The following is a 27,388-nucleotide window of genomic DNA, read 5'->3' on the forward strand; positions in this document are numbered from 1 at the left end:
CCAGACATGCAGAGAGCTTATGAGATTGCCCGGGTCTCCGAGAGCGATGACTTGTTCTGGTGGTTGAACTCGGATGCGTATATCAAGCCATGGGGGCCGCCAGGCTTCGCTTCTGGCGGATTTGACAATCCGGATTCTATCTCTCCAGTACCAGTTGCTAAACACCTTTGTACAGGCTTGGCAGGCCCGAGACTGCCAGACACATCCGAAGCCTCACATACCAACACAGCGAAGCAATGGCCTCGGACCCCCATTCCATCTTTATCTGCCGAGCATGGTGGATTACTGGGGTGGTGGAACACTAGGAACACTGTTACTTGGCCAGTCGGTCGTGCCTCTGCCTTCCTCGGCCCGCGATGACAAGGACAGCGTTCTACCCGAAGCAGAGCCAGAAGCCCATTCTAATACCACGAATACTACAGCTCAGGGCGCTTTGTCCTCTGACTACTTCGTCCTCGCTTCCAGCGGGTCAGTACCGGTCGCATATGGCCCATCTCACGAGACGGAACACCAGCCGCTGCAAGCACAGTTGTCATCCATCCAGCCAAAACGCCGTGGTCGTCCCCCAAAGAAGAGACCGGCGCAGGACAAGGAAACCAGTCCAAGGACGGTAGCCCCCGGGACCAAATTCGATCGCTACTCGTCGGCTTTCTCCATCGACCTATCACCCTCCCCTCAGACCGATAAGCCAGCGTCCGGGTCGGACAAGAAGACGCGCCTTCGCGCCCGCAATCGCGCAGCCGCCGACATGTACCGTGCCCGCAAGCAGCGTGGCATAGAGGACCTGCAGGCCCAAGAGGACGCCATCAGCGCCGTCAACGAGAGCCTCCAGGAAAAGTACGCCAAGTTGCGCGGCGAGGTGCTCATGCTCAGGGACATGGTCCTCCAACATGACGGCTGCGGTGGTCCCTTCATCGAGAGCTATACCAAAAACGCCGCGGTCAACCTGTCGTAGAAGCCCAACATCACGAAGACGAATCGCGACAGCTCCTCTCGCACCGCCATCTCGCCCGCGGTCAGTTGTCTCCTGTCACGCCGCAGGGGCAGGGCGCCTGCGGCTCGCCCCCCTTCGATGCAGAAAGCGACAACGGTCTCCGTTTTGACTGGAACATGGCATGGCCCGGCATGGACTTCCAACATGACGGAGGACAAATGGAAGGCACGCCGACCATACATCCTTACGGGGACTACTAGGGGGTGGTTGGCGACCGCGTCGACAAGACGGCGCGCCCTGTTGGGGGATACTTTGGGAGTACGTAATGGATCTTGATCACGTCAAACTATAGGTGTATTTGAGGTTTATCGAGAATGAAACTCCATAAGGTAATGACGGGTTGGCTCGCGCCGCAAGGCATACAGGTCGGCATGTCCATCACTACACGGCCTGAGCGGGTGCCCATGATTCGGGGCCAGAGAGATCGCGGGATTCATGTTGCATCCCACCAACACAAAGAGTACGTCCACTCGCGATGTCCTGTACCAACGGAGCTGAATGCTTTTTGGCCCTAGAGCTCCAAACATTCCTGCTGTAAGGTCCTGTGCACCCCCGGCAAATGTCATGTGGCCCAATTGCGAGACACTAGAGCCCGGATCTGTTCCGGTAGCTTGGGTGAGGGGCTCAGGGTATATTTGTGTCAGACATACGGGCCCTTATCAGGGCTAACTTCGACGTCTTGGGAGAGATCATTAATTATCACGAGAAAAAAAGTTCTTTTTCGTGATTGTGTTCCTTGTTGGCTTCTGGCCATCCTTATGTAGACCTCGTCTGCGAGTCAACCCGGATCCGGCAGTTCATGTGGCTATCCGGATCCGGTCATGGATGTCCTGCAAACAGGAGTTGTCTGACAATTTGGCAGCGAAAACCCTCCAAGCCGCGTCTGTTGGGGATTTCCGTACATGGGCTGTATCCAGTGCTTTCGCCAGGGATGTTATTGGTTGCGTTTTTTCATCGACAGCATTCGTTGTCTCGTCACCCTTTTCTCCATTGTTAACACATGCTGCGGACCGCACCCCTGGCGGAACTCCTTCGGCACTGATTCGCTGTGATCGTCTGACCTATCTCCTACAGTGTGACAGCGATGGATTCCAATCTTCTCTTGGCTTGTAGGCTCCAATCAGACCCGGACCGGACCCCGACCATGGTCCGATCCGATCAGCTCGATGACAAGTCAATTTCTCTTCAAGTTTGTAGTGCCTGAAAGCCCTCGGTCCAAGCTGGGGGGTAAACATCCTGGGGGCTGGGGAGAGAACTCTGGCACGCCCGTCCTCGCTAGCACCAGATTGGAGGGTGTGGGAGATGTGATAAGGGGTACAGGGGACAGGGGATGCGCACTGGCGATGCCGTTGGGCCTTTGCATTTGCAGGGCAGGTTGACGGCTGCGGTGACCTCTTCGTTATACGACTCTTGCGACAAGCTCATGAGAATCGGCTTCGACACAGTACCTCCAACATCAACAGATATATGAAGTACATCTACGATCCTTATGTGGCCTCACTAATCCACTCATGGCCCAATACAGCCAGCCGCCGCCTCACGTAGAGGATGTCCCGCTAAAAACATTGCGCGTTGAGGCGACCTCGATGCCGAATGACTTGGCAAAATTGGGCCGTGGCAGGATCTCGACAGCTACTGGTCAGATTGGTCGATATTGCCCCGGACCCCTCCGCCAGACGCGAACCAATTGGGACAGGTTGCTCCCCGTCCCATTCGTTTGGCTGTAATTTGTTGACCTTGGCACTTCTCCCCCATCGAAAGGACACAGCAAGTTCAAGGAAGATGGGGCCTCGCTGATGGTCCATTAGTCGTCGTCACGGGACGAGCAGCGTTCTTCCATATCATGCGCCCACAGACAGATGGAGGACTACCCCCCAGACCCTCCTGCTTCCAAGAATTGCAGAGAGCCTGGGTCTGCGGGGCCTCCAGAATCGTGCCACAATGATGAGAGACTTACGCGTCGGAGCCACGTGATCCGGGGGACCCCGGCGACACCATGGCGTCACTCTCGCTGTGGCCGCCATCATCAGTTCACTGCTTTCACCAGACTCAATCCGCACCAGCTGCTGCAGCCGCCTTGCTGCAGCACCCTGTTCTTGAGCACTAGTACCTCGCCGCGCAACACTGTCGCTTTGGCCGAACGGACATGATTGCATGCCTCGACGGTGCTGCAGGGCCTCAACGCGACGCTGCTTGCGGAAGCGGACCTCTACTCGCTCTTGATAATTTCCTTGGTGATAGAAGGGCGTGTCTTCAAGATAAGGGATGCGGTTGTCGTGGCCGAAGTCGAGGTGGATTTGCTGGACGGCTGGCGAGGGCGGCTCGGCGTTTTGGCGGCGCGATTGTCGAGAATTGTTGGCAGGGTTGGGAATCAATCCATCCACGTCAATGTCCGACGTTGTGGATTGAATTGACGCTTACTCAGTAGAGTGCTCGTGGATTGATGTCTACGAGGCTATCCGTAGATTGATGTCAACAATATTGAACTCGCGGAAGACCCCTGTCACATAACTCGGATTTCCCAATCGGGCTTTTGCGAAGCTATTGCGTCACCCTTGGTCCTCCTCCGAACGAGCCCGTCCGACAGGCTCCTCCAACGCCGTATCGTCAAGCAGGATGTTATCCATACGTTCGATACGTACACCACAAGCGAGTGGAACACACAAGCGAGTGAAACTGTCAGACGTACGGGCCCTTATCAGGGCTAACTTTGACGTCTTGGGAGGGGTGACCAATGATCACGAGAAAAACATTCTTATTGTTGATGATCGTTCTCCTGTCACCTACAAAGTTGGGTTCTGCCATCCTTATGTAGACCTCGTCTGCGAGTCAACCCGAATCCGGTAGTTCATGATTGCTGATCGAACATTGTGACCTTGACCCGTTGGCTCAATGGTAGTAAACCCAGCCACGCTCGTTTCGTCACATCGCTCCTCAATTCATACTCGAATGTCTCGTGCATCACCTCGTTGCCAGCCTGACGCGCGCGTCTGGGACCGGCGCGGGCACGAATCGCCCAGTGCGGGCCATCTGGCCCCACTTACGGTTTCCATCCGCACTTGCGGTTTCTGGTCCCACTTGCGGTTGTCATCCGCACCTGTGGTTTTTGGGGGTCAGCGACGACTCTCACCTCCACGTGGTGCTGGCTGGCAACCTGTGAAGTCTTTCGTCCCGGGTATTGACAGAGCCGAGAAGAGTCACTAGGAGCTAGCACTTGTCCGTTGGTTCTGGCAACGACAGCGGCAGGGCTCGCGAGCCCTGCCGTGCACAGCCCACAAGGGGACACTTTGAAACCATCCGACCTATGACCGCGAAATCGAGCCTACAACCGATGGACATACGGGTTGTGGAATAGGGCACTCTTATGGTGCTTTTGGGCTACTCTGTCGAAAGGGACGAGAGGCGTCGAGGAGCGCGAGCGAACAAAGAAGAGCAACGAGTAGGACAAGAAGCGACACTCCCGAACCCCCGCAGAGACCGACGAAGCACCTCGATTAGTAGGAGGGGCAACACTGCGTCGCTTGGCTGTATTGGCTACAGAGAGGATGCAAGTGTGTGAACTCCTGCGAGACATGGTCGGCCTTGCGGAAGAGATCTTGTGAGGCAGCGCGAAACAGATTTGATAATCTGCGGGGCGCGGCGTATAATGGAAGCGACGGAGGACTGGATGGGCGGATCGCAGACACGACACTTTCTATATGGCTCGAGAGGACGGACGCGCATGTCAGTCAACTGAGAGGACAGGACCTTTCAGGCGGCTGTCGAGGATGGAACCTACGAGGAGGCTGTTGGGGTAGGCTTAAGGAGCAACTGTGTTGACTTGCGAACCGCAGTGCCCCGCAAAGAGCGGAAGTAGGATCCAAGGGGATGCAAGGTAGAGGGTCTATGTAGGTAGACACGCTGCACCTCTACGAAGTATTAGCAAAACAGATCAACACCTGACACGCAGCTTCACATGATTCAAGTCGCCGCTGCAGCTGATCGCTGCGGCGCACAAGGATGATCGGGTTAGCAAGATGGAAACAATTCACCCATACGCGTTGAAGCCGTGGAAAGGACGAATACCGACGACGATTAAGGACGACGGCGTCAAGGCAATGGAGGCGGCCAACGCAACGTGAGCAGTATGCATCGCCACAAGCAGCGCGGCGCGAAACGATCTTGTAGGCATGGGCGGCGCCATTGTGCTCCCTCTGTCTTGCAAATCAGGCGGAGAATTAATGACGGTCCAATGGACTGTGGCGACGCCAGACGAACAAAGCCCGTACACCGCAGAACTAGCAGCGATGGTCAAGTCTCTTGGGTCTTTGCCAGCAGACCTAGACTGCCGCGTAATCATGATTCTTTCGCGTAACAAAGCAGCCATACCACCACGTCCGGCGACGGGACCGGTACTTGCTCGGCATCCAAGTCTTTGTTCACCCAGAGCATGCTCCTCGCTCCCCACCGTCCGTCTCGCCACACCGTCGGCACCATCTTGGCCCGCCTAGGGTGTCTCATCGGGACGGTCCACAGCCGATCGCCATCCTTCGAAGCCGGTGGTTCCTGTAACGCTAACGCCGCAAAGTCCTTTAATCGCTCGTCGTTCATCACACTCTCGTGTACGGTCTTCCGCTTCCCCACATTGAGTTGGAGCATTTGGAATGTCCTACTCATGCTGGCCGGGGTATAGCTTCGGGCAGCTCTTGCTGAACGACTCGTGCGGTCCTCCGCAGGGGACACACTTCAGCACTTCCTCCCGGCACTCGTCGTGGCGGTGACCCTCCTGAGCGCATCTAGCACACTTCTGTGCCTTCCTGCACTTGAACGCCTTGTGACCGATTTCTTGGCAGTTGTAGCATTGCTCCGGTCGGGGCCTTCGTTCGAACACGCTGGTGTACCCCGACTCGCCGCCGGCGTGGAAGTATCTTTCCTGCAAGACTCTTCCCGCGTCTGCCGCCTTTGTCAGATACACCACCATCGATCCGTATGCTTTCGGGATATCCTTCTGGCTGAGCCATGACATCTTGGCCACCGTCGCCTCGTTTTCTTGGCCGAACACCTGGGCCGCGCCTGGTCGGATGTTGCCGTTCTCGCCCAGGACAGCCGTGCGGTTGACATTGTCGAACTTGACTGGGTACAACTCGTCGCGGAACACGCGCACTCCGCTCGCCAATTCCATCCTCTCGGCCGCTTGCTTGACCATATTATGTTCTGTTTCGTCTCTGCAGACAATCTTGATTCTGCTCGCATTCTTCGCATCCACCGTCACCGCCTTGCACTTCCAACTGTCGTCCTCCCTTCTGGTCCTCATTTCCATTTCCACCGCCATCCTCACGGTGCCCGCGTGTACTTTGCTCCTGTCCGCTTCCTCCACTCGAGATGTGTCAACCGTGCAGAAGAGGGTGTCGGTGAAGGTTGAAGGCGTGGTGTTCATCGAGGAGAAGGTCCGTATGTTGGTCGGTTGGCTCGTCGGCGGCGTGCGCGCGACCTCGGCGTACGATGGGTTCGGGCTGCTCTGTCCCGAAACGACCGCCATGACGGCGTCGAGTCTCTCCTGCATCCTTTGAGCCTCTTCCACCCCTTTTGCCTCGATCGTTCGCAAGTCGGCTCTGATCGTGCCGATCTCGTCTTTGATCGCGCCGCTCTCCGTCTTAGCTGCGACAAGCTCGTCCTTGACTTTCCGTAGCTCGTCGCTGACTGCTCGTGGCTCGTGCTTGAGTAGACGGTTGTCTTCGCGCATGGACTCGTAAATGGCAATCTGCGCCTGCCCCGCCACAAGGGCGGTCTTGAGGAGCCCATTGTGCTCTTTCATCTGTTCTTGCAAGGCTTCGAGCGTCGAGTTGCTGTCCAACCATCCGACCTTCGCTGGTGGGGCACTTCCACGGACCGTCGTTCGTTTGGTGCGCCCGCCGCCGGCTGCCTTTGCCACATCTGTTTCTCCTTCAGTTGCATCATCGTTCTCTTGGCTCTCGATGACTTTGTTGGTTGGTTTGCGGGTTCGACGGAGGCGCTGCTTCTGCACGACTGTCTCATCTCCTTCAGACGCGACATTGACCGTGTCGCGTTCAGCCGCCATGGCTGAAGGTGGGGCGCCCACGCGATCCACTCTGCCGGTGCCGCACCGCCCCGCCGCTTCGTTTTTCTAGTCACATCACACTTTCTCTCCTCCCCCGGCCTCGGATCACTACTACTACGCTCTCGAACTTTCGGGGGTTGCCAAGGCTAGGTCTTTCCCCCTTCCGCGGACTATTTATCTCGCTCCCGAACCTCTTCAGATCGCAGCCACCGACCAGCCATTTCTATAGGCCCGACTTCTCCTACTCCAACGATGTCCGCGGAACAAGAGAAGGGTAACGCGCCCCCGGGCGGCTCTCGCGGAGACAACGGCAAGTCAGAGCATTTGAACATTAAAGTTACCGATAACAACAATGACGTCTTCTTCAAGATCAAGCACTCAACCAAGCTCGAGAAGCTGATGAATGCCTTCTGTGACCGCCAAGGCAAAGCCTTGTCAACCGTTCGCTTTGTTTTCGAAGGCCAACGCGTCCAGCCAACAGATACCCCCGGCGCGGTAAGAGTTCCTTATATCCCTTAGATCCGTGCGCTGGACTATGTGGATACACTCCTCTCGAACTCTTGGGGCTAATGAGTCTGGTGACAGCTTGAGATGGCGGACGGTGATACCTTAGAGGTTTACCAGGAGCAAGTCGGCGGCTGTATACTGGTCTTGCGGTAGAGGCGGTTAGTGCAAAGGAGGACGCTTGATCAGGATGTGTCTGGTGATACTCCCTTCGACGCGGTTTTATGTAACCTTATAGTCACATGGCCAGCATGTGTTGATGACGACAGATTCAGTTCACTTATTGTTTTGCCCTCAACAGTGCGTAGCTGGTAGAGGCATAGTTGCTGTAGCGTAACTCCACTGTGCTGGTGGGAGGCGGGGTCTTGGCAAGGGTCTGTTTTCCGGCCCCTGATGCGAGAGGAGGCGGCGAAGACGGCAATCTCCTTGGGGTGGCGGCTGGAAACTCGTTCTGTTTCAATTGAATAGAACAGGCTGATGCAGAGACGAAGTGCCGTTGCCTATGAATCGTGGGTAATGAATCCAGGATTACGACCGAGGGAAGCCATCGGTGGGCGTGACACGGGATGCAGACGTCGTATCGGCGTGGCGGTGATGGTGGAACTGAGGGTGTCCGACAGCAGTCTTGGATGAATCCCAGGGCAAGCTTCTAGCATGGAGAAATAGCCCGTCAGCGGTGACTTGTCCTGGGGCAGTCCCGCACAATACTTCCCCAGGCGACCGCGGTATTGAAGCAACGTCTTATACGTCTAGCTAGCTTGTACTCAGTAGACGGAACGCGTTCATCAGGGCTCAGCCAGTTGGGAGGCTAGGTGGCATGCGGAAGGTCGTGGATCACCCAGCTGATATGTCGTGGAGATTCAGCGGCTGCTGAGGCGTTACATTGAGCTGAAGCGTTGGAATTACCAAGAGAAGGTCCGAAAGGAGCCAGCCGATCACGGGCGTGCCAATCCAAGCGATGGTTGGCCAGCATGGGCTCAGCTGGATGAACCCAGGATTACCCCCAGAGGATACCAGAGACTCTAGTCGGCACTGAGTCAGAGACCAGTTTTCTTTCTTGATTCAGCCCTACTAATGACGATTTAACAGAATGACAATGATTGGCTTTCTTTTGCCGGGCTTAAGACGTGTTCGTGGTGTGGTCTTCTTACCTGCTTCGAGTGGGAATGCTTAAATATCCCACCGAGGTGCCCCTTATTGCTCCCCTTTTCGCCATGCACCGACATTTCAGCGCCGATATTGAGGGGAGAAAGTCGGCCGGGTATGCAGTTCTACCTTGGCACGGAGATGTTCAAGATGGAATGTGATCGCGGTGCAAGGTCCCATCCGTGCGTTGCAGCTCGGGCTTTTATCGGTGGAACGTCTCACTCAACCTACCAAATATTAGATTCCCGTATTTGTGAGACATAGCATACAGCTGCCAAGTGAGCGCGGATATGACTTCGTCGACAAATGGGGAAACGTATTATTTAAGGGGTAGACTTCGCACCCATCGACGAAAGGGACGCGACTGCAATCTACTTCGCGTTCACCACAAGTCACCCACAAGCTTCCAACTCGATATTATGAGGTCCTTTACTCTTCCTGCCATAATCGTTGGCCTCTCTAGTGTCACATCGGCCGTTCTTACATCCCTGGTAGGTGCACGGCTCAGCGACGCCCTAATTGGGGAAGCTCGTTTCGATGCCAGTCCCATCCTGACCTCGAAAGCTGACTAACACACATTCAACATAGACCGGAAGTCAGGTCGGCCCTGGTCTCCATGCAAGGCAACTATTCGGCCAGAGCGGCGTCTTCGGCCAAGGGGACAACCTTGTCAGCAACATCTTTGACGGCGCTGCCTGCGTCGTCAGCAGTGTGATCGGCGGCGGTAACCCGAGATGCCGCGGCAAAGGCTCATCAACTGTCAAGCCTGATGACGTACAAGGCGACAGAGAGCAATGGTCAAATGGTTATACCTATACGTATGATGCGAACGAAGACGGGACTCTCATGGTCACAATTTCGCTGCAGAATGGAGGACATTGCACCTATAACTTGAAGGCCGATGGGAAGTCTGTCGCGGATGTCATCAGTGCTGCAGCTAAGAGGTGCTTCGATGAGAAGTAGATATCTACTTAGATGTTACGTTCCAAGTAGGATAACTGTGAAGCCGCCTCTGTTGAGCACCGCGCCATAAGACGAGTCCCACGCGGTTATGTGTGAGGGTTTTGGCCCTTTCGGGCCGAGAATCCTCACGGCGAGCTTCAGATTGTCAGCTCGTCCCCGTAGAATGACCACAGATCCCGGGACGAAGCCCTAGCTGCACTGCTTTCCCGCTGCGACATCCGATGATAGCGCGAGTTCCAGGGTGGCGATCAACGCAACTGTCACCACTGAATTGAACAATGTGGATTTTTTTCTTGTTAAGGTACAAAAAAGAAGACTGTCCTTTCTGCGGACCAGGGGTACTTACATCTGTGGGCCTGCAGAATCCTCATTTGATGCATTCATTCTCTAGCTACCCGTGCCACGCCCCACTTATTCCCAGTCTCGTTCCTCCCCAGCCCCTAAGCTGGTGCTGGACAGTAAAAACACCAGGACAGTAGAAACACCACTTTTTGGACCGCCCTCTAGAAGCCACGTAATAACCACCGCGTACGACCATCTAGATCAATCACTTCGACTCCCCTAGGCGTCCCTTGAGCCTCCAATGTCGAGCTGTTTTTGCTGCTGCTTCAAAGTACTTTTTCCGGGCTGTACGCTCCTTTACTTGGGCTGCCTCGACGATACGTTGGGCCTTTGCCAGCTCGTCTTCACCCCGTTGCTGGACCATCCGGCGACCCTGATCAACTGTTAATACCCCTCCAGTCCGTAGTTGGGTATTCTTCCCTGCTCTACGTTGTCGGGCAAGTTGCTCCGCATATCTCGTACGCGCAAGGTCCCGTTTTGTCTGAATAAGCTCTGTAGCTAGGGAAATAGCCCCCTTCATGAAGCGGTCGATATTTGCGACCGTAGACCGGTCAAGAGCCTCTTCTTCTTGTAGGCCCTCTGTAACCTTGGAGGCCACCTTGTGGATCTGGCGGAGTGTGACTGGCGTACTGAATTTTGATGAAGAGCCCTGACTTGAAGGCGGTGGTGTTGGTGTCCGCTGGGCCTGGCGCTCCTGGAGTTGCTGAAGGATGGGAAGTGGGTTAAATGGATAGATCCCTGTCTTCTTGAATGCAGAGAGGATTGTGGACTTCTTAAAAGCTTGCGTCCGCACGCCCTGGATACAGGCAAGGAATTCAATCTTCGAGATATTCGTCAACCCATCCCGGACCATTACGTCCAGGGCCTTCGCGTGGTAGTGCTTAAGTGGTTGAAAAACAACGACATCAAGCGGTTGGAGGAGATGGGTTAGATGGGGAGGTAGCCCAAATGGGATAATCTGGTGATCGTCGCAGTACTGGATGAATTCCTTCGTGTGATGGGACCCATGTCCGTCAAGGAGGAGGAGTCTCTTTGAGCCGATAGATGTCTTTGCCGAGTGCCGTTCAAAATGCTTAACCCATTCGAGGCTAATCTGGTCGTTGGAATATCCAGTCTGTGACATATGGATAGCAGTCTCTGGATCCAGTTCAGGGACCTGATACCACTGGAACATAGGGACCTGTCTAGCCAAGATCAAGAAGACTGGGATCACATTGCCTGCGGCTGATGCAGCCTCGATTGCTGTTGCAGACTCCCTGTTTTCTGGGATAGCGAAGAAGTGGGCTCTGGAGCGTTTGGTAACAATCAGTTGGTCCTTGCCGATACCAATCCGGAACCCAGTCTCATTCATATTCCAGATACACTCTGGAGGGATACCTTGCTCCTGGATCGTCTGTTGTAGCTGGTCGAAGTATTTCTGTACCCGTTCAAGGTCTTCAGACGCGTGGCGATCAGCATGGAGTTGCTTTTGACTTTTTTCTGATATCCATGACGCTGTAGGAAGCGTGTAACTGTAGGTTTCACAAGGGTAGGGTTCGAACCACTGGTGAAGCCGAAATGGTACTGTATTCAGGCTTCATAATGGTGGATCTGGTGTTGTATCTTCTAACTAACAGACGCGCAGATGGCCGCCAAGATGGGCCTTACGTCCTGTGACCCACGTGCCGACAAGGCTTATCGCTCCCAGGTGGGAGCACATACCACTGCCGCATGTACCTTGGCCGCGATGTTCCAACAGAGCCCTTTGCGAAGATCCAGTCGCTATAAACGCGTGGTTTCGGGATGTACGCGATACAATCGCGAAATACGGTGTCGCGGATACCGATATCTACAACTTCGACGAGACTGGCTTCCAGATGGGCGTTATACATAGCGGAATCGTCGTTGCAAGCTCCGAAAAGCGCTCCAGTGTAAAGAAGAAGCAGCCAGGAAATCGGGAATGGGTTACAGTTATTCAAGGCGTTGGCGCAAACGGATTCTGCGTCCCCCCGTTCGTCGTATTTTCCGGCAAATATCACCTCTCAAGTTAGTATGAAGATGACGTGATTCCACGCGACTGGAAGGTCGCAATGTCTCCAAACGGCTGGACAACAAATGAAATTGGCCTAGAATGGCTTAAGCATTTCGGTCAGCATACGAAAGGTCGAACTTCCGCTGGATATCGCATTCTCATCCTCGATGGCCACGAAAGTCACGTCTCTGAGCCATTCCGACAATATACCCTCGCGAACAAGATCCTTACACTTCGAATGCCCCCTCATTCATCACACTTACTCCAGCCTCTCAATGTTGGCTGTTTTGGCCCGCTCAAGAAGGCGTACGGTCGACAAATCGAGAATAAGATGAGGGCCGGTACATCGCACATAAGTAAGGAGGACTTTCTCCCTGCGTTTTTGGCAGCTTATCGAGATGCAATGACCGAAAAAAACGTACAGGGAGGTTTTCGAGGGGCTGGAATTATGCCTTTCAATCCAGAAGCAGTTCTCTCGAAGCTGGATGTGAGCTTAAAGACGCCGACGCCTCCGTCATCGCATGGCGGGCTGGAACCTTGGATAACTCGGACCCCAACAACCACCAAAGAGGCCTCTTCACAGTCTGATTTCGTTTAAAATCGAATCTCCCGTCACCAGGGAAGCTCTCCAACCTCAATACTTGAAGCTGTCGACCAGTTTACGAAGGGGGCGCAAGCGATTATGCGTCACTATACCCTGATGGGGAAGGAGGTCAATCATCTTCAAGAGGAAAATGCAGTACTAAGCCGGCATCGCAGATTCAAAAAAGTACGTCTCCGGCATGGAGGGAGCATGACGCAAGGCGAAGGACTAGGCTAGAAGATCCAGAGAGAGGTAGATTCGCAGATGATGGAGGAAACGCTACAAAATCTAAGTGTGTCGACACGGTCGGCTCCGAAGAAACGCTGCTGTGGCGTCTGCGGAAAGACCGGTCACAACGCAAGAACTTGTCAGCTAGTTCTCTCAGAGTCAGAGGATAGCGATAATTAATTTCTATTGAATTAGCTGAGTGATTGTTGAGTTGTTGGTCGAATGATCGTGAGTGAAAGTTGGTTGAGGTAGTCCACTCGCCCGTGTGGTCCACTCACCCGTTATGTACGTTAGTCTAGAAAACACCTGCTAACAGTACATACTTCAAGGAACTTCCGATGAACATATGGAACGGATATGGGCTCGGATGCTGGCCCTTTGAGCTCTCATCTGCTCTCTCAGTGAGCATATTACGTTCTCCTTCTTGTTCAGATCAATCTATAACCAAGAGCTCCTTACTCCCTCACTTTGCATGCTTCTATTGCCTATTGTAGTTTGTGATAAAGGACCGAGTTTCTCCCTGAAGGCGCGAAAGGCTTGCGTCCTTCAACGTTAGCGCCTCTTGCATGGCTTGAAACTGTTTAAGCACACAAAAGAGTGTGACGGGACAAGGGCACGAAAACGAGGTCGGGTGCGACTTGGGCAAAACGATTGTTTACGAGGAGGGAAGGAGAAAGGGAGAGCTTCGTAAGGAAAACTCTCACTAAAGCTATTTGTACAGTCTTCATAAAATGACACTATTCATAAAGTATAAAAGTCACGTGGTCGTTCCCTCACGAGGAGCCGCCAGACTTTCCGCAATTGGCCGTGGCTAGACTCATGGGCCGATACGACTGAGGTGGACCACCAGCCGACAGAGTCCATCGAAGCCGTTCTGAACAGGCTTTCCAGAGCTTAGACGAAGATCTATAAAACCACTGCAGGAATATGATCTTCTGTTCGTTTCAAATTACATTCACGGCTCCGGCTCTCGTTCCGGCTCCGGCTCGGAAATTACGAAATGCTCCCGCGTATGCGACACCACCGACTCCTTGTTCCCCCAAGAATACGAGACGAAGACGGCAAGCCAGGTGCCACATAGATGTATTAAGCAGCGATCAACTTGCATATGAGAGAGGCGTCTTGTGTTTTGACGTCGGCTGTGTCACTTACTCCTTGACATTGAATCGGCGCATTTCCGCGCGCAAACCCGGGTCGCAAAGCAAGCTCCGAGACGGCGAGGTCCAAGCCGTGGAGAACCGATTATCCTCCGTGCAAGGCGGCGTTCATTGATACTGTCATATTCTGTGATCGCGATGCTACGATGGATGCGGACCAATGAATGATCATGAATCGATGCTATTGGCGTGGGCACTGCTCGTTCCATCGATATTATCTGACTGTGACGACTGGTTGCGCCGGAAGGAAGTGCGGCCGTGTATGATTGGTTGGGACGGAGTGTACTCCATTTGGTTGACATACGTAACATCTCGTTGGGACTTTGTTCAACAAGCGAGGGTACAGTTTGGGGCTCACAAATGTTTTGAGAGGGAACATGAGGGGGTAGGGTCGTATTGGGCGAATGGCAGCCAGTAAAGCATCTACGGGTATCGCAAGCCGGAGATCGTTGCCTACATTGTTGACTGGTGTCACCCAAGCCGTTCTGGGGTCGTCGATAATGTCTCGTCCCGACTTCATCTGCCAATCAGAAACCACATCTCGAATGGAGATGTGCGGAGTGGGCCCTGAGCGCATGATTGGGCATGACTGCATAAAGATCTCCAGGCGACGGCAATGCTGCTGTCCATTGGTCAATGCTAGTACGGGATGATTCCCCGGCCCTGAACGTGGGGCTATCCGCCTGATGGGCATCCCGGACAATTTCCTCCTGGCCTAGGGCTCTGCTTGGGGCTGTGCCTGATGTTCATCGAATAGTATCGGAACGGGGGCTCAAGTACTTGAAAGTGCCGGTGGCTTGACCTGCCTCGTGGTTTTCCAGGTCACTTCAGCCCGTTGGTCAAGCATACCCAGTTTTCCCATGCCTTCATTGTATGGGACTTTCCTGTTCTCCCAGGCGGGATGCATCTGTTGCCTTTCCCATCTTATCCTATGCCGCTTTCTGTTTTCGCCTCCATCCCCGCTTCTTAGTACTGAGGTTGCCCGGCTCCCGGGGATGGCGTATCCTGGTCTTGCGGCTCGAAGGCCTATATGAGGCCGCATGCACCCACGGCACCCTGTCACGTACGACAATCTCTGTTGTCCATTCCATCACAAAGCCCAATTGCCATCTTTAACCCAAAGACTGTGTTTGCTATTGCCGCAGCACCCGAAGGCCCGAGACCTAAGCTGTACTGTCCCTCACCACAACAACGGCCCCTCCCGCCTTGCCTCGATCATCAGGCGATAATCACAACAACCTCATCATCACTATCAAGAGCTCGACAGGCAACACTATTCCTCATATTGAGCACAGAGGGCTTCCTTGGCCCTTCTCCCCCTCTTTATCTCGAGTTTCCTCGTCCGAGGTGTCTGGGCTTGGTCAGCATCCGTTGCGCAGGGAAATTATGGACGAGTCTGGTGGAGACACCCTACTACTCGCGCAGTCAGCCGCCGCAATGGCCCCCTCGACACGCAAAGGCAGGACCAGGAGTTTGCCGGTTGCGAAGGCAGGGGCCCGCCCTAATAACAACATCAACGCCATACCGCGTGGCGCCCCTAACCCCTTTTCCTTCAGGATTATTTCTGACGGGCAACCCATCGTTCATGATGGTGGATTGGACAAGGTTCGCCAACCGCAGCAAGAGTACCTTCCGGCTGAAGCCTTATCTACTCAACCAAAACGTCGAGGCCGCCCTCCGAAGGCCTCGTCCGCCCAAAAACCCGGATCAACTGTCTTCAAGACGGTAGTTCCAAATGACCTAACCAACCGTCGCCTTTCAGCCTCTTCCATCGACTCTTCGCTCTCCGCTCAATCCAACAATCCTTCCTCCCACTCCGAAAAGAAAACACGCCTCCGAGCTCGTAACCGCGAGGCCGCGCACAAGTGCCGTATTCGCAAGCAGCGCGGCATCCAGGATCTGCAGACCCAGGAGGCCGCCATCGGTGCTGTCAACCAAAGCCTCAAGGACCAGTACGCCGAGCTCCGCGACGAGATCCTTTTGCTCAAGAACATGGTCCTCCAGCACGGCGGTTGCGGCTGCTCCTTCATCGAGAGCTACCTCGAAAATGCCGCCGCCAGTTTGACGCAGAAGCCCGACAGCTTCACGACGAGCCGCCACGGATCCTCTAGCAGCGCCATCTCACCCGGCTCCAGCTGGTCTCTTACCACCCCTCGAGTACCTGGCTCGCCTGGCTTCACCCCTTTGGAGGACGAGACCAGCAACGCCTCGCACTTCGACTGGGACATGATGGGAGGATTTATAAACTTTCACGAAGGCGGATAGGTGGAGGGCCTGTTGACCACGCACAATGAGATTTATCGGGGTCTGGATGTACCGGACCATGTTGACTGGACGGAACGGCCCCAGGAAGTATAGTTAGGAGGGTTTTACCGTCTCTCCTGCAGGCGGGATATCTTTTGTTTTACGAGGCGATCTTGGAGCTTCTATCCGGCGCTGGTATGGTAATGGTTTCAGGGAAGCTCTTCTTACCTGTAAATGGGTGGCACATCTACCCTGTTTAAAAGATACCCCGGGGATTCGCCCGAGGGCAAATGCCATCTTTATCTATTGAACCGAAAGAATGCGATACGGTAGACGATGCAAAGTAGTCAGCGTTGTTGCATCCATGATAGAGGAATGCCTGTGCGGCGTCTTACGTCTTCTACTCACAGCAAGAGCCAGCCTGTGGTTGCCACCAAATAGCTGAGTACAACACTACGCAAACGAGCAGGGGAAATCACTAGAAACCTCCCGCCATACTTGGGCATTGTAGACTAGAGGGAGCTCTACCCAGTTCTCTACCCTACCCAGGTAGAGGAGTGGTCTCCTCTACCCTACCCGGGTAGAGTGGGTAGATTAGAGGGTAGACGACAGGGTACGTAGGGAAGGTAGATGCTGTATATATGCTCAATTCTTCGAAGTATACTGCTTTATATTATACATCCCAATCCTCCTCATCGAAATCAATATCCATCTCATCATCCATCTCCACAACCTCTACAATCGTCGCTAGCAGCTCCTCCGAAGAGATGAGCTTCCTCGCAAACCAGTTGCCCATGCACTCTAACCTCTGGAGGGTCTCTGGCGATAACCTAAGCCTATCCCAGCTCTGTGTACGGCGTGCGCCCAAGAATTGTTGTTCTGGTTCAGCGGACGGCGGTGCGACTGAGAGGATATTGATGGGCATACGGTGGAGACGAGGATAGCGCCGGCGCTGCTCTGGAACCAACCACCACTGAAGAGGCGTTATCATTAGAGCATCGAGATGGATGCATCGAGATGGATAGTTTTATCTTCAATAAACGCCATAAACGTATCTTCATCCTCTTGCGAAGTAGGTTGAACTCTTAGACGACGTTTCAGCCGGTCTAATTCATTCTCTACCCTCTTCTTCGAGGATGGATGAGACGTATCGATATTAGCAGCAGCAGCAGCAGCAACAGGGAGTGATTCATGAGGGAGATGCGCGTATTCCTTCTGCCAGATCGAATAAATGTGTCTAGCTACATATATATGCAAAGGAGTGAACTATTCAACGTACTGTCAAGTAGGCTGCAGGTAGGCAGTAGCCGAGCTAGTGCAGGCCGTAGCAGGCAGCATGTTCGGTAGCATCTGAACTCACGTGAGAGGTCACCACAAAATACTGAGCAGAATCAATAAAGTTAAACGACTCCTCGAGGACTTCGGCATCCACAATCTCACCATCTTATCAAATGATAAGATCTAATTGACCAATCAGGAGTAGGTAGAGTGAGTAGCTCTACCCGCTTCTACTCTACTCTACCCAGGTAGAGTAGAGTAGATACCTCCTCTACCCTACCAGATAGAGTGGGTAGAGCTCCCTCTACAATGCCCAAGTATGCTTCGAGCCTTGGGCAGGACTTCGGGCCTTGGGCACGAACCTTTCCACTCCCGAAAGCGCGGTGTAAACAGAGGAATTTCATTTTGGTGTTTGTTCAGATTTTGATTTGGCGGAGGACGAGTCGATGTCTCGAGAATGTCAATTAACTTAATGCATATATTGGCTCTTCTGATGTCAGAGAACCAAATGCTTCGAGAAGAGAATGCTCTACTAAGCCGACGACGGAGAGCTAAAAAGACACGTCTACGGCAAGGAGGAAGTCTCACTGTAGGCCAGGGACAGGACTTAAAAGCTCAGAGCGACGTAGATACGCAGGTAAAGCAGGAAACGCAGGAGAATTGTCCTCGTCGACCGAGGACGGAAACAAAGAGACGGCAGTGTGGCGTGTGCGGTAAGCCCGGTCACAACGCTAGAACCTGTCAGGTAGTCATATGATCGTCTGAAGAGGACGATGATGAGTAGTTTTAATTCATTCTGGGCGTTGTAGTTGATGTTATATGGGTTTGTAGGGTGAAAGTGCCGTGAAAGTGCGTCATTCGCTATGTTGCGTCACCCGCTATGCACCTACGTTACTATTGAGAATAGTTTATTGTTTTACAGGTTATTTACACTGTTGTTGTAGAGATCTGGGTGGGTGGAAATTGGCATTTACTAAGGGAATACTTGGCCCAAATGGGAGCGGCCCATAAGTGGGTGAGGGACGTTACCTGCGGATGAAACAGCGTCGAGTTGGACGGCGACGATTCAGGCAACGGTCAAACGTTAGAGTCCCGGAGTCTGCCTCAAGTCGGCCAGCCACAAGGCTCCCCTCTATCCCTGGTTCCATTCCTATTCTTCAATGCTGACCTTATACAGCGGAAGATAGACTGCTATGGAGGTGCGATACCCTTCGTCGACAACTTCACCGCGTGGGTCGCAGGCCCAACAGCGCAGGGCAACCGTGGTCTATTCATGCTGATTGCTAAAGATGGAACGGCTACTATTCCATGTAGTCTTTTCTGATGCTACTTCGTGTGTTGCAAAGTTTCGGGATTGTGCGAGACCTTATGTCCGTGCTGATCACTGAATGTAACCTGCGAAGGTTAGCATGTCAAACAAGACGGCAAAGTTATGAGATGTAAGCGCCGAACTCACCTTTGGTGGATTCTTTACTCCTGCTTGCTGAGCATCTTGTTCCGTCACATCCACTCTTTCCACTTCACCTTCGCGCTTGCCGCCTCGAAAGGGAGTCCACACATGATCTCCCACTTTAATTGTTTCCGAGTTCTTATCTTGGACTTGCGGGGACATTTTGTCAGTTGGTCTTGGGTCACAGAAATTGATTGATTGACGGCCATAAATTGCGTTATTTCGAGCAATCGGGCGGTTGAGCAGTACTGGCCCTCTGCATGTATATATAACATTCAATTTTCTCGCGGTTAATTGAGCCGTCTCATGTCGTTAATCGTGACGACATGACGACATGATGACTAAAGTTAGATTTGGGATCATTGACGTCATGTGTCGTCATGCTGATGCCGAAGATTCAAGGATCTCGTCATTCTAGGTGCAACGGATTTGCACCTACATGTATGGAACTGAATTCAAGTGGAGCGGCATGCCAAGCTTCTCTGGATCACATCCTGTCAGGCGGCTCCGGTTTCCGTCAGCCAACTCCTGGTGCGGGACCTTGGACGGCCGGATCCGGAGGACAATCTTAACTGCCGGATCGAGGTTAACTCTGAGACGATACCTAACGTTATTTAAGGCTGAGCAGAACCCAAACTCCTAGAATAAGCAGGAACAGTCAGTTTTTCCAGTCATAATAAATTACCCGTTACAATATATCGAGGATAGCCCTGGAAAGGGCCGTACATCTGCCAGATGTCTGCAGAATCATCGATCAGCTGAGGGAGCAGCAAGATAAGCCACTCAGGAATTATGACACCTGAGTTGAATATCTACGGCGCCTTCGTATGTTACTCGAAGAAGTAGACTCGGAGGCGGTTTCACGACGCGTATGGGAACTCAGGAAACCCGTCTTATCTCCCGAGAAGCTTATAATATTCTACATTGTCGAGACATGCAATTTTGTTGTTGGTTCTCTGAGCCAGTCTTTCCCGTTGCACTCTGGGGGGCCGTAAAAGCACCCACGATAGGAGACGCCCTTCACCGGAAGGAAACGACCTTTCCAAACGTGTCCGCCATTCCCCAGATACCGGCCCTGAGTCCGCTGAGCTGCACGATCTGGGAATGGTCCACAAAGAGGTTTACATCCATTCCGAACTCTCTCACATACCAATTGAACACTTTCGGCTCCGCCGCCTCGTACATGGTGTTCTCCATCGGCAGTTCCCGTTGTATCTGCTGGACCACATCTGTCCGCCAACTTGACACATTCTCTGTAATGCCTTCGCTTTCTATCATTAGTCGCTTCACGCCAGCAGAAAGGAACCTCTTTCCCATATCTACCATCTTGGATGGGTCTGACTGCCCCAAGCTCACTAGGTCAGAACTCTCTGTGTCGCCGCCTGCACCGAACTGGATGCCGATCTCTGGTTTGGCAATTAAGCCTGCGGCATGAACTTTGTCGACTAAGCGCAGCCAGTCATCTGATGGCAATGAGATAAAGCCGGTGGACAGTTCAACTACGTCGAAACCAAGCCGTTTGATGACCTCAATGTATCTCTCGACGGAACCGGCAGAATTGGACTGGGTCAGGATGTGCTCGATCCAGCCACCCTGGAGATGGCCGATTAGTTCAAGAACCAAGATGGAACGGAAAAGAGGGGACGTAAACTCACTGTCGAGACGTAGACATCGTGATGGTGGGCGAGATTGATGAGTTCCCTCAGCTTCTCTTCCGGGAAAAGGGAGAAAGACCCGCCAGCAAATTTCAGGCCGTCAATATGGTGTCCCATCCTATATTCTTTCAGTTCATCCTCTGTGATAGAACTCCCTTGTGTCTGGCTTACGTACGTGTCGAGCAGATCTCTCAAGTAGTTGGTGCCCATGGCGGAATAGTATGGGCCTCGAATCTCGGTGACGGAGGTCGTCCGTGGCTTTGGGGCCCTGGGATTGTGGCGGATGAAGCCGAAGCCTTGCTCATCATCCTCAATCATGGGAGTAGGCTTCTGGGCTGATTGGTGACGAGTGGGCGCGATGAAGGTTCTGGATGGCAGTGTACTTGTGAACAGGGTCGCCGCTGACGGCCTTAGCATATGCCCTAAGGCTCGAAGGGAGTGAATCTTCATTTTCATAATTCTTGGATGCTCATTACCTGGTAAGAAAGAGTCAGGTAGCGTGATGGAACTCCCCTTGAGTATTTAATCTTTCCGACGCCAGGCCGTGTAGAATTATCAACATGGCTTGGAATTGCATCACCATGACACAATGCGGGAAGAACATGCGTCTCACCTGCGCTCCTCCACCCAGCAGCATTAGCGGAGGCAATTGATAGGGGTGCCACACCATTTTCATACAGGTACCGCAAGCTGACGGGTGCCGCACTTTTTACACCCTCCCATTGGCCTAAATCGGGTCTGTTAGTGCATCGGTACGTACCAGATTCTGCCGCGCTGCTGCCAGCTGGCCACCAAATCTAATTCGCGTCACGTCAATGCAAGGCGATCTCTATTGGCATTTATCCTTCCCCTGAGGAATGCATATACCTCGAAGCTCTACAATGCCTTCATCAGATATTCATACCGCCAACATAAGTCGCCGCAGAAGTCCGATCAGCCCGACCAATCTGTCTAGCCGCACATAATCACGACCTTCGTCGAGCCACTCAGACCAGTCGTCGGGCAATTCAACTACGTGCCTCGAATTATGTCAATATGACACGGAAAGAGTGGGCGGAGTGCCTGCATGATGGCTTCCCCACCATTTCCCCTTCCTTCCTGGACTTCACGATTAGGGTAAGGATGTTCCGGGTGTTCAGTGGCGAAAATCAGACATATACCTCCGTAACGATTATCGCACGTCCCGGTATAAACCCAGCCAACCGTTCCAACCTGTCGAAACACTGATACCCAGGGCTGCCGTCAAGTCAAACAAGTCAAGTTGAAGGGTTCAACTTGACTTGCTTGCTTCCTCATGAGTCCAACTTGCTTGAACTTGACTTGCTTGATTCAACTTGACTGCTTGACTTTGCCCTTCGGAGTATTACCATACCCCACCACCCTTTCGACAACCCCACCCTTTCGTCAGGCAAAAAGAAAAGGGAATAGATAGGGACGCATGGCTCTTCCGGACGCATGACATTGCTGCCCTCTGATTGGCTAGGGTGCCAGTTTGTTAGTGCATGCTGGCTCTGCCAACGGCTTATGAAGTACCGGGCCAGTCTCCCTTGATTCCAACCAACTGAAGGGAGAAAAACGTCCATGTCGTTAGAGACGCGGTCGCGTCGCCTTCTGTGATCTCACAGCGTCCATGACCACCACCCTGTCTTTCCAAGAACCGTCACAAGCCAAAGGGCGCATAGGGCTTCGCAGACCGCGAAGTTCTAGTCCCAGTGGCCAATTGCATCGCGAAAAGCGACAGCGAACAAGCCAACATGTCAACATGTCTCCTCCTGCTACCGCCAGCAGGCCACCCTCTGCCAGTAGTGTATCAACAAGCATCGGCAAGCATTACGGCATCGGCGATGAGCACGCGCTCGACAACATCTTTGCTTCCTACCCACAGACGTTCTCAACCTTTCCACGGCCCCACGGCTCACAGGGCCTTGACGAGCCTGCATTAGACCTACGATACGATCGCGAAATATTTCTCCAGAACGACTTCCCATCCGGACGATCACGAATGCAGAGAGTAAGGGTACCTGTGCCAGGCCCTGAACATGACCCTCCGCCTTCGTTCTCTCCACCACAGTCTGCCCAGCCACCTCCCTCCGCAACGAGGGCCGAGTTTGTATCCGCCATCAAGTTAGTACGCGAAGTTATTGGGGAAGGTCGAAGACTCACTGTTGGCCTTGCCCAGTCGTACGAACGAGTGCGCGCGTGGCGTGAGAAATGGAGCTGGTCACCACTCAGTTCGGATGCCTACGATTCTCCTCCCCCGTATACTCCACCACATGCGCTGTCTTCACGGTCTACCAACGCGGTATCAACCTCCCATACCGTCCGATCTTCCGCACAATCCATGTCGCCAACACTAGAGACAATCCCTCACCCGCCAATCCCAGGTGATCCTTTCCCGACGTTCGAAGCACTCATCGAGTCTGCCAACGCCTTCGCGAAAGCAAACGGTTTTGGTGTCACCAAGTACAACGGATACTCGTACAAGGGACGAAGGATACGTTACACTTTGCGTTGCGATCGGTTTGGGGATCCAAAACCCAGTCGGGGCGCAGGTCTACGTCAACGAAAGTCTCGAAAGTGTGGGTGCAAGTGGATGGTCATTGCGGAAGCTCTAGAGGAGGGTAGGTGGCTACTCCGAGAGCATGCAAATCCCGAACACGGTTAACACAACCATGGACGTAGCCTGAAACCTTCAGCTCATCCTGCCCATCGACGACTTACCACGCCTATGAAGGCAACTATTGAGTCGACAAGCCGTCGGGTCGGTGTCCGAGCTCGTGATGTACGAGCCGTACTTGAAGAGCAACATCCCGACTCCATCCTCACACAGAGGGACATCTACAACGCGCGGGCTCTCATCAGCCGAGACAAGCTGCAAGGTCGCAACCCGACCGCCGCACTTATCAAACTATTCGACGAGATACATGTTCCATATATTGTCAAATGGACTGATGACGATCCTGATCGTCTTGTCGGTCTCGTCTGGACTTTTCCCTATTGCCTGCAGATGTGGAGGCGATTTCCAGAGTGCATTAGCTTCGACAATACGTACAACACAAATCGGTTCAAACTCCCCCTGTTCCAGGCTACTGGGCAAACCTGCCTTGGCACTGTGTTCAACGCTGCATTTGGTTTAATCGACAACGAAAGACAGGAAGGATTCCAATTCCTCGCCCAGAGTATTCAGCGGCTTTCAACACAGCATTCTATTCGAAAACCGGATGTAATCATCACCGATTTTGATGGTCAAATGAAGGCTGCTCTTAACGAGCAGTTTCCAGATGTACAGCAGCAGCTCTGTATTCACCACATCAACTCAAACGTGCTGCTGAAGTCAAAGCAGAAATGGACTAAAGATCATGCCAGTAACAGCGATCCCGACAGTAGCGACGGGGACGACCCTACACCACAATCGGAGGTTCAGCTAGGTGCCAAGGAGAGAGCGCTGATTCACACATTGATTGCTAAGGATATCCCTCAAAGCTACCGAGGCGTTCTTATCATGTGGAAGGCCGTTTTATTCGCTGAGACCGAAAAGGCCCACGAAAAGGCTTGGAAGGATCTTTGCAAAATGTTCAATAACCAGCGTGCCATTCTGCGGTACCTCCACGGAACCTACATGCCTGTGAGGGCTCAATGGGCCCGCTGCTTCATCCGAAAGTACCGCAACTTTGGCATCCGTGTGACATCCGGTACAGAGGCAAGTAACAACAACATCAAGAGCTATCTGCTGAACGGTATGAGCCACCTTTACCGACTTGTCGAGGCGATGCAGGACATGGTGAAAGATCAAGAGCGTGACTTTAAGGATGCTTGTGCGTCAGATGAAGTTCTGACGTCCCGCGGGTTCCTTGGGCCTGGTTCAGAGTACTTAGGCGAATTGCGGACCGTCATGTCGTCGAAAGGTCTCAGACTGATCGGTACACAATATCGCATAGCTTGTAAGGCGATGCCTACGGGTAGGATTCCTTTTCCGGAACCTCTCCAAGAGTGTAACGACGAATGTTCAGTCTCACTCGAGCTTGGTATACCTTGCTGCCATAAGATCTATTCCAAGCTTGGGTCTGCGACATCTTTCAAGAAGTGGGAGGTCCATCCGCGATGGCGGCTCCGAGAGTCGTCAACTCAGGACCCATACCGACGAATTCTTGACCCGAAGATTGCCACTGCTCTGCGCGGTAGGCCTAAGAATACAGCGCAGGCTCTTCCCTCTTCGCTAGCCATAGAGGGAAACAGCCAATCTGCCAGTCAAGCTACCAGCACGCCAGCATGCCAGTCAATAGGGCGTAAGCGAGGGCGACCAGCCGGAAGTCGAAATACGCCCAAACTCCCGAGGCTGAGGGAGGAAGCAAGCCAGTCGATTAGTACGCAACCGGCAGACAGGCCGGTACCTCGACGCAGCGCCAACTGCGTAGCCAACAAGCTATCCTTGCGTCAGGTAAAACAACAGGAGTACGAGCCAGTGGACGGGGGACGCAACCGAGTATTCGGCGAACCCGAAGCCATTGGGAGCTACTTGATAGTGACGAGGACATCCTACCTGAGATTATAGTGAAAGAGTAGATACCAAATGATCAACCATAGGGATATAGAAACGAAAGCTATGAACCATACCACCTAAGATGCCAGGCTAGATGATTTCTAGATTACTTCCGCTTTCTCGGTGTGGAAAGGGCGATTGTTAAGAGAACTTGTCACCTTGTCTGAGTGAAGAAGTACTTATGGGTCTAGGATGAATGGGCCAATGAGAGAGTGTGGAAAGTCATGCGTCCGGAAGAGCCATGCGTCCCTATCAATTCCCTTCTTTTTTGCCGGCTTGTCCTGTGCTGATCAGACCGGACCACGATCCGGGGTTTTGATCGAAACCCCAAAGGGGGCCAGGGAAGTTGAGTTGGTGTCCATCCCTTTTTTAGCTGCAGGAGCATTAGCGCCGGCAACCACTACGGTCGCACATTACCACATGGGTGACATAACCCTTTTGGGAAGCCACAACCATGTTGAAATACTTAGTAATTTCGAGCCCCCTTGCAAGGCCACAGTACCACACACTATCCCGAAGGTATCTCTTCATATGATGGCATCTCCACCAGGGTTGATGTCGTGATAATTCCTGGCCAGGCGTCACAATTCTTCCACTCCCACATCCAGACCATCGTCATCTTACAGTTATTATGGCCTATCCTCGCCTATTCCCTAAGTAAGCTCAGGCCCATCTATCATGGGATTATATGACTGACCGTTTGTACATAGATATGCCAGATCACGTCCTACCGCAAACATGTCCCGATGTTCCGAATACCGTGGCCCCTAAACCGTACCAAAAGAGTCACGATTTCATCCGCGATAGCCACCCGGGCTCGAATCTGTGTCCATACTGCGGAAGACGTTGGCCCACGAGTATCTCCATCCTCGATGGTTCGCCAGTCCCGTTTCGAGAGGTTGAGACAGCTTCCACCTCTTCCGCTATACAGTCTATCGACCTAACAACCTCCGAACGTTCCACACCGTCGCAAACGATCTTCACCGGCTCCGGAGACGGCCCTAGCCGTATCCTCGCATCGTCGCGGCCCTCCGACGTGTATCGAGATGCCAAACTTACCCAGAGTCGGATCGCGAGGGGCATGAGGGCGAGCTCGTCGCAACTCAGTGAGGCTGTGGCTAAACAGAGCCAAAATAAGAGCAGACGGAAGATCTCGATGCGTCTCACGGTCTTCCTTGCGAGACCTGGCCCATGGGAAATCATAGACGACGACGAGCAGCCCCAGTGGTCATTGGCTAGAGAGCTGCTGAAAGTCGCTTTGCGCCCCTTTGTCGACGAAGAACCATCTCTACCTATCCGCTTCTGGTTCGACAGCATCTTCTTCCCTCAATTCAAAGACAAGCCTGCCCTCTCCTCTGTTCTTCGATTTGACAAGAGACTCGTTCAGAACGCCCATATTAAAGAGGATATCACGGAGCTGAGCGATCTCGACTGGGACAGACAGACAGTCGCACAGCTTTTCGGCGAGGACTGCCCTTTTCGTTTCAGTAAAACAGAGGGGAGGTATCTTCTTTTCCTTGTTTTCTATGAGCCATTGTCTCCTCGACCACAAGCCCCAGCCCCTCGTCATATCAAGACGCCGAGGTCAGCCGTGAAGCCGTTCAAAATGGAGAGGGATTCAAGAAAGAGGTAGTCAAGACCGAGGTGAAGGTAGAGCCGGCCTTGTTAATCCGGAGCGAGTTCAACTCGCCCTCCTTGAGCCCCTCTCTGAGCCCAGTTCTACCTCCCTCGAGAGCTAGCGCAGAAGACCAGATCGAGGTTATTACTAGCGATATGGACGAGCACCGCGCGGGTCGGAAACGAGCTCGAGACTCTGTAAGCTCAGCACTCTCGGCAGAGGCAGAGGATGAGGAGCTCTCGGCTGGCCCTGCCTTCACTGCCCTTGGTCCCGCTGCTGGAACCCGAGGAGTCGATACGAGGAGGCCAAGCAGTCGGCATCATCGTAAACAGACGAGGAAATAGTAGTTACTCTAGCTCAAGGTGACCCAGGTGCCCCATCAGCTCGTCCACACTTTTGATAACATCGCCAGGCAGCTCAGTTCCGGAGAGACTATTGTTAATAGGCTCAAGGTAGTTCTGCTCGAGGAGCTGAAGCTAAAGCATTGTCAGCTGGCTTTGGTGCAATGGTGATTTTGTACGCACGAATCTCTCTTGCCCTCCAACTGGACTCTCCGGCGTGCTTAGCGCTGGACTTTCCCCAGAGTCGAGATGGGCCTGAATCTTGTCTCTAAGCCG

The 27,388-nt window shown here is 53.2% G+C and overlaps 7 protein-coding genes across 7 annotated transcripts; 5 read left to right on the forward strand and 2 right to left on the reverse strand.

Annotated features, from left to right (window-relative positions):
- Positions 1-274: 274 nt before the first annotated feature.
- On the forward strand, positions 275-1,892 carry VDAG_02408 (uncharacterized protein; the record flags this gene model as incomplete). Its single annotated transcript, XM_009653061.1, has 1 exon — positions 275-1,892. The coding sequence occupies one exon, from the start codon at positions 275-277 to the stop codon at positions 953-955; it is 681 nt and encodes a 226-aa protein (XP_009651356.1). The 3' UTR covers positions 956-1,892.
- Positions 1,893-7,159: 5,267 nt separating this feature from the next.
- Positions 7,160-7,852, forward strand: VDAG_02409 (SMT3 protein). Its single transcript, XM_009653062.1, has 2 exons — positions 7,160-7,547; positions 7,638-7,852. The coding sequence occupies exons 1-2, from the start codon at positions 7,305-7,307 to the stop codon at positions 7,710-7,712; spliced, it is 318 nt and encodes a 105-aa protein (XP_009651357.1). The 5' UTR covers positions 7,160-7,304; the 3' UTR covers positions 7,713-7,852.
- A 922-nt stretch (positions 7,853-8,774) lies between these two features.
- Positions 8,775-10,055, forward strand: VDAG_02410 (uncharacterized protein). The gene is made up of 2 exons (XM_009653063.1): positions 8,775-9,193; positions 9,291-10,055. The coding sequence occupies exons 1-2, from the start codon at positions 8,993-8,995 to the stop codon at positions 9,663-9,665; spliced, it is 576 nt and encodes a 191-aa protein (XP_009651358.1). The 5' UTR covers positions 8,775-8,992; the 3' UTR covers positions 9,666-10,055.
- A 4,862-nt stretch (positions 10,056-14,917) lies between these two features.
- Positions 14,918-16,539, forward strand: VDAG_02411 (uncharacterized protein). The gene has a single exon (XM_009653064.1). It carries the CDS (start codon positions 15,424-15,426, stop codon positions 16,249-16,251), a length of 828 nt encoding a protein of 275 aa, XP_009651359.1. The 5' UTR covers positions 14,918-15,423; the 3' UTR covers positions 16,252-16,539.
- Positions 16,540-18,401: 1,862 nt separating this feature from the next.
- Positions 18,402-19,186, reverse strand: VDAG_02412 (uncharacterized protein). Its single transcript, XM_009653065.1, has 2 exons — positions 18,965-19,186; positions 18,402-18,903 (listed from the first exon to the last, which is right to left on the reverse strand). The coding sequence occupies exons 1-2, from the start codon at positions 19,118-19,120 to the stop codon at positions 18,835-18,837; spliced, it is 225 nt and encodes a 74-aa protein (XP_009651360.1). The 5' UTR covers positions 19,121-19,186; the 3' UTR covers positions 18,402-18,834.
- A 422-nt stretch (positions 19,187-19,608) lies between these two features.
- On the reverse strand, positions 19,609-21,091 carry VDAG_02413 ((2R)-phospho-3-sulfolactate synthase). The gene is made up of 4 exons (XM_009653066.1): positions 20,789-21,091; positions 20,614-20,731; positions 20,282-20,551; positions 19,609-20,220 (listed from the first exon to the last, which is right to left on the reverse strand). The coding sequence occupies exons 1-4, from the start codon at positions 21,067-21,069 to the stop codon at positions 20,101-20,103; spliced, it is 789 nt and encodes a 262-aa protein (XP_009651361.1). The 5' UTR covers positions 21,070-21,091; the 3' UTR covers positions 19,609-20,100.
- Positions 21,092-22,202: 1,111 nt separating this feature from the next.
- On the forward strand, positions 22,203-25,223 carry VDAG_02414 (uncharacterized protein). Its single transcript, XM_009653067.1, has one exon. The coding sequence runs from the start codon at positions 23,342-23,344 to the stop codon at positions 25,163-25,165; it is 1,824 nt and encodes a 607-aa protein (XP_009651362.1). The 5' UTR covers positions 22,203-23,341; the 3' UTR covers positions 25,166-25,223.
- Positions 25,224-27,388: the final 2,165 nt, after the last annotated feature.

Source organism: Verticillium dahliae, genomic scaffold (assembly GCF_000150675.1).
Source record: "Verticillium dahliae VdLs.17 supercont1.4 genomic scaffold, whole genome shotgun sequence".
Classification (NCBI taxonomy): Eukaryota; Fungi; Ascomycota; class Sordariomycetes; order Glomerellales; family Plectosphaerellaceae; genus Verticillium; species Verticillium dahliae.